The following is a 6005-nucleotide window of genomic DNA, read 5'->3' on the forward strand; positions in this document are numbered from 1 at the left end:
CACAGCAAAGCTGCAGTTGGTCCCAGCAGAGGGTGTTTGTGCCCTGGAGCTGCGCTCCCAGGAGTGTTGTTACACAAGATTTTCCCTTCCGTCTGGGAGTAGTAACTTCTCTTTTGAACAGCTTTAGGTAGCTAAATGCATGCACGGCCTGCATCATCTCTGCTGCCTCTTTGGAGCCCCGTCCATCCAAGTAACTGTCTCTTTTTTGGTCTCGTTCTTCTAGGGATATCTATGCCCATTCCAGTCATTGGTTTGCAGGATGACTCCAGGGTGTTCATAAATGGGACCTGTGTCCTCAATGATGAGAATTTTGTCCTCATTGGATCCTTCATGGCGTTCTTCATCCCTCTCATCATCATGGTGATCACGTATTGCCTGACTGTCCAGGTGCTGCAGAGACAGGCAACAGTGTTCATGTGTGGAGAGGTGCCCAAGCAGAGGAGGAGCAGCGTAAACTGCCTCAAGAAGGAAAACAACACAGAGAACATTTCAATGCTTCACAATCATGAGGGGGCATCTCACTTGAACTCTCCTGTAAATAAGGAGGCAGTGCTTTTTCGGAAAGGAACTATGCAGTCCATCAATAATGAGCGAAGAGCCTCCAAGGTCCTGGGCATCGTATTCTTTTTGTTCCTCATCATGTGGTGCCCATTTTTCATCACTAATGTCATGTCTGTCCTTTGCAAGGAAGCCTGCGATAAAGACCTCTTGAGTGAACTCCTTGATGTGTTTGTGTGGGTGGGGTATGTTTGCTCTGGGATTAATCCCCTTGTATACACTCTCTTCAACAAAACGTACCGCAGAGCTTTTTCCAATTACATCCGTTGCCAATACAAGACCAGTAAAAAATCAGCGCTGCGGCAGAATCAGTGTCTGAATGTTGCTTCAACAGCTTTATATGGGAAAGATCTGACTTTAACTAGTTATCGAAATGGTAATGAACTCAATAGCATGGAACTAGATGAAGTTGAGGAGGGCCTCGAAATGCAACCAGGGACTTCAGAGCTCTCCATAAACAGCTGTAATGTTGTAAGCGAAAGAGTGAGCTGTGTGTAAAAGTGGCTCACACAGCCTTTTGTTACCGTGTGTCTGTAGCAAAAATATATTGTGTAAAAATGTAAGTGTTGGTCAAAGGACAATGTAAATATTGCATTCTGAACAAAGCTTTTTTTTTTTTAAAGAAAAAAAAAGAGTTGTCTTTCCAGTCCAGTACTTAAAATCATATATATTAATATACTGCAGTGAAGTTTAAGGTTCTATATTTACTGTTAATACTAGATTGGAACTATTAGTTACTTTGCATATGTCATGGACAAAATGTTTGAATTCTTCTTCCAGTGCATGAGCAAAAATGCTGAATATTTATCTCAGGTGGCATTTGCTGGAGTCCAGAATGGCACGTTAATAGTTATATATCAAATACATGCTATTAGACTTGGTCAGTATAACTTTCTTTTTCAAGTTGACAGTAAATATATACTTTAAATCCTCACCCCTATTTGTGCCGTGTAGACTGTACAGAAACCTGGCAGAGAGACATCAGGAAAGCGTAGCGGCTGTGCAGGCACCTGGCCAGACATGTCCTGTTATGGGTAGTGGCTTGCTGCCATACTGGGCAATCTTGCACTTCAAGGGACCTCTGTTAAATTTTGACTCCCTCTCCAATTCTGCTGTTTTCTTTCCGTTCCCCAGGAGGCTCCAGCTCCCCTAAGGAACGTGGGGAATGCAGTTCTGGTGTGGTTTTGGGATCCTGGCTGGGATCACTTGCACACTTGGAGAAGCAGCATGAGAAACAGTGAACCCCAGTTATCTGCTTCAACCGTTTTATAAATGGAGTGCCTCAGATTTATAAAAAGCCCTCCTTTGGTCTTACAGATAATCATCAACTCTGGGATGGAGCAAGCTGTGCTCAGCGTGGATGGCACTGCCTTCACAGATTGCTTGGATGATCAGGGTCTTTGGTTGACTTGGAGAAGAGCGCTCTGGCTTTGTAAGAGCTCTTGTCTTCTCAGTCCTCACATCTATTTATGCCTTAGCTTGTTTAGTATTTGCTTTTAATTTTCAACATCCTTGGACTTGCAGTGCTGGTGATAAAACACTGCTTTGGGTGTAGAGCAGAAGTTGCTGTGCTTGTGGTGCTGGTCAGGGTCAGGCTGTGAGGTGCAGGATACGCCGCCCTGGGGGATGCTCAGGAGAGGGGCATAAACAAGGGTCCCTGCTCATTTCTCTTGTCTCAGGAGGGGGTGGGCAGAACTGGACAGAGTATGTGACTGGAATCAGTTGCTGGTGACGTGGTTCAAAAGCATATGATGACTAGGGACAGGAAGAAAGCAGACCTGGAGCTAGTCTACATGGGAGATTAATCTGGATTAACTTTTAAATTTGATTTATTCCATTTCACTCCCAAAGTAAATTATAGTATATCATATTAACGCCACTTACATCTTAATGAAAGCATCCACATTGGGATTTAATGCAGTTTTTAAGTAATCTGCTTTTAATTCACACCATGTATAATTTGAATTAATTTTCCTCTGTGTTCCTGTGTAGACAAACCCTCCAAGGCATTGTGTCTTTCTGGCACTGTGCCTCTGGGGTGATGCCTCTCATGCAATTTTCCTTGTGTAGAGTATTGTCTAATGCCAGATATCACCCATAAGGTTTTTACATCTTCATTAACTAATACACAAATGCTGCAGTGACCATCTAACATGGATGCATTTAGTATCACTGGCAGCCTCTGGCTACGAAAATCCTCAGAATAGAAAAGCTTACACTAGGCATGGATAAATGGCATTTTACTAACATGAACTGCTTGTACTCTAAGCTTGCTGTGTTCATCCCACCAAAATTAACTTTTAGAAGAAATGGAAAATTCTGCTAGTGCTTTAGTGTAATGTTGTGCTGTTGCATTGCTGTGTACAGCAACAACCTTGCTGAGGCCACTACCAAAACACAACATACGGGTTGCGTCTGCTGCTGGGTTGCTCCCAGCTTGATGCATTGAAGCTGATGGTCCTCTCTTCTCCCTCATCCCCTCCTGGGAAATTTCCATAGTACTTCCATGCAGGCAGGCGAGGTATCTCAGTGCGGAGCGTAGCTTACTGCTTGCAGAAGGCAGCAGAGATGCACTGTGTGCCAGCCTGCTGATACCGCTATGGGCTTGAATGCTCAAGAATCCACTTGCCTCTCCAAAAAGTCTGGTAACCAGTAGGAAAAGGACTGGCCAGAGACACAAACTTGTGCCTTCAGTGACTGCCCTTTGCTCTGAGTCAGATTGGACTATCTCAAACAGTACAGAAAAATCAGAAAGATCACATTGCTTTTTAAGTTATTTTTTTTCCTTGGGTGAATTCATAGCACATCTTTTCCAAACATGTATATGTGTGTGTGTATATATATGTGTGAGCGTGTACATATATATACATATATATATATTAAAAGCCAACCACAGACTTTGAAAGCATTTAGCAATAAGTTGAATTACATGAACTTCTAGCACATGTGTGAATAGGTCATGTATGAATAATTCATTGTCCACAGCATCCTCAAACTCGGTATAAGTCCACACACAGGCATTGTCTTCGCATAGGAGCCTTCATGTCTTAGCCTTGCTAGTTCTGTTGTATGGGCAAAAAGGGAACCTACTATATTTGGATGTAAATAATGGGAATTGAACAGAGAATTTACAGAATTTTTATAAATGTTTTTAAAAAATTCCACACCAGATCTGTAAATATTTAGAGCGTTGCGACTCAACTGGACCCGTACTGATGTACGTCACTTGTTTAGATAAACAGACAAGGGGACTGCCTTACAGCGCCTGCGTTCTCTCCCGGCCAGCGGGTGATAACATTTTTGTGAATGGTTAAATACTGTCACTTACCCAACTTCCTTTGGGTCATTCACATCAGGGTTTTGTGATGCTGCTATTAATTTATTAAAGAAAGCTTGTTGGTTTAATCACTCTTAATTTTTTTCATGGTCTATCAGAAAATAAATAAATGAACGTGCCCTCTCTTTCTTTCATCTGTCCCCCATTAAAATCTTTCCTGAGTGAGAAATATGTCCTGACCAAAAAACAAAACAACAACAAAAAAATGAGGATAAGAATGAGGATAACTTTCGTTTCTCCTCTCACACTTGAAATATGGCCCACAGTTGATTAATAACAGAAATTAGTGTCAGCAGATATCCCAACACTTCCAACCCCCAAACTTGTTAAATATGAAGACAGTGACAAACTATTCCCCCTCTTCAGGAATTAACTGTTAAAAATGACATTTTTTAAATGACCTCAATTTGAAGAATGGATTTAGTTCTCTGCAACTTAACCAAAGTCAGGTTGTCCCCACAGCAGCTTTGTTTCTCCTGAGCTGTAGTCATTAACCATGGTGGTGCCTCAAGAAGCCCTGCCCTGGGGCTGCCTGGTGGGAGTACCTGCTGGAAGTTTGGTGTGAGTCCTCAAACCTCAGTCAGGTACAGTTTTGTCTTATGAATAGTGTGTGTGGTGGTGTTTTGTTTTGAGTTTGGACTGAACAAGTGAAAACAGTTCCTTGGAAATGGTGCTGTAGGCTGAAATGCGTGGTTGCTTTGTTTCCCAAACCAGATGGGAGATGTGCAGGCAGGCTGCCTGCGACTGAGCGTGCACGTAGAAGCTCCGACCCAGCAAACAGACCACCCCGTTTGACTTGCATCAGGGAGTCTACTCTTGGGGTCAGCCCCTGAACTAGCACCTTCCTGAGCTGTAGGGGCTTGCAGCCTTCCCCGCCAGAAGCAAGGCTGTCCACATTTGCTCAGGCACAAAGTCCTGTGGCTGAGCAACCTGGCTTCCAGATCTGAGCTGGCGCATCTACATCTGTGATATGTTGCCCCACAGAGCCAAGTCTGGGGTGTGGTATCCACAGAGTCAACCATGGTGGCTTTGGGGACCTCTGAGGGTCTCAAGGGCTATCCTTTGAGGACAAGGGCCTCCTCCTTCAGTCCTGTGCTTGCTGAAGATAACAGCAGCTACCCAGAAGCTGTGGCATTTGGGAAGCAATACGGTTCAAAGCCAATGCTGTGGAGCCTCAAGGCATCCCACCTCAGCATGGCTCTTCTTCTTTTAATTACTTGTGAGTCAGCAGTAGTGTTTATCTGAGTGATAATTTAAAGATGCTGATGTTAGGTGATGTGTGAGTAGTCAGTGTGAACAGTGTGGTTAGTGCCTTTTTCTCTACAGAGACACTCATGTCAACTATTAGTGCCTTTCTTCTGGACAGCCCTACAAAGAGGTTCATCACTGGCATAGAGCACAGCCAGTGCTCTTCGCTTCCAAGTCAGCAGGCTGACTGCAGTCATCTGATGTGCTGGAGCCACAAGGGCGCTGGATGTGGAGACCCAAATTCCAAAGGAAAAATATATTTTAAAGAAAAAAAGCAAACCACAAGCAGCTCTTCAGAAATATTGTTTAGCTTTGAGCAAATGAAGGGTGTCTGATACTCTCGCAGACAGATTTTGCTCATCTGGCATTCCAAAAGCAGTGTCTGTCATGTGATAAAGATGCAAATGTCTCTTGGATGGGTTTCCTCCCTAGGTCACAGTATCATTGGGATAGCTACATGCCAAGCCAAGAACTGCACTTGGCTTTGTCTCCATTTCAGACTGGGGCGGAAAAGGCATCAGAAGTTTTTTCCTGGGAAAAATCATACAAAGACCACCAAGCCTTGGGCAGGTGTAGCAGAAGAACAGAGATGGACAGATGTACGCACACATCTGCACACATGAACACACACATATCCCAGAACCCCCAGAGAGCAACAGGAGATGTCATCATGCTTCTGTCTTCCCTTGAAAAAATGGGAATAGCTGAACAGCTGGAGAGGAAACCTGTGATGGGGAGATCAAATGTGGCTGTAGGTGTGACCATGAAATGTGGGCTGTTCTAGTGATAATGTAGTGGTGGGGGTGCATGTACCAAAAAATGCTTTTATTTTTTTAATTTTTAACTATGAAGTTGTTATTGA

General features: G+C 43.6%; 1 protein-coding gene across 14 annotated transcripts in view; it reads left to right on the plus strand.

Moving 5' to 3' along the window:
• Positions 1–4131, plus strand: part of HTR2C (5-hydroxytryptamine receptor 2C) — a 245429-nt gene extending 241298 nt beyond the window's left edge. For 13 of the 14 annotated variants that reach the window (XM_087748928.1, XM_087748935.1, XM_087748932.1 and 10 more), the window contains one exon: positions 224–4129. In XM_087748928.1, the coding sequence (XP_087605054.1) occupies positions 224–1056 (833 nt within the window). In that variant the 3' untranslated portion in view covers positions 1057–4129. Of the gene's footprint in view, positions 1–223 lie in introns of all 14 variants that reach the window. The other variant, XM_087748938.1, reaches the window with a different exon arrangement.
• The last annotated feature ends 1874 nt before the right edge of the window (positions 4132–6005 follow it).

This window comes from Nipponia nippon, unplaced genomic scaffold (assembly GCF_047370975.1).
Source record: "Nipponia nippon isolate SJK-2023a ecotype South Korea unplaced genomic scaffold, ASM4737097v1 scaffold_12, whole genome shotgun sequence".
NCBI classification, from domain to species: Eukaryota; Metazoa; Chordata; class Aves; order Pelecaniformes; family Threskiornithidae; genus Nipponia; species Nipponia nippon.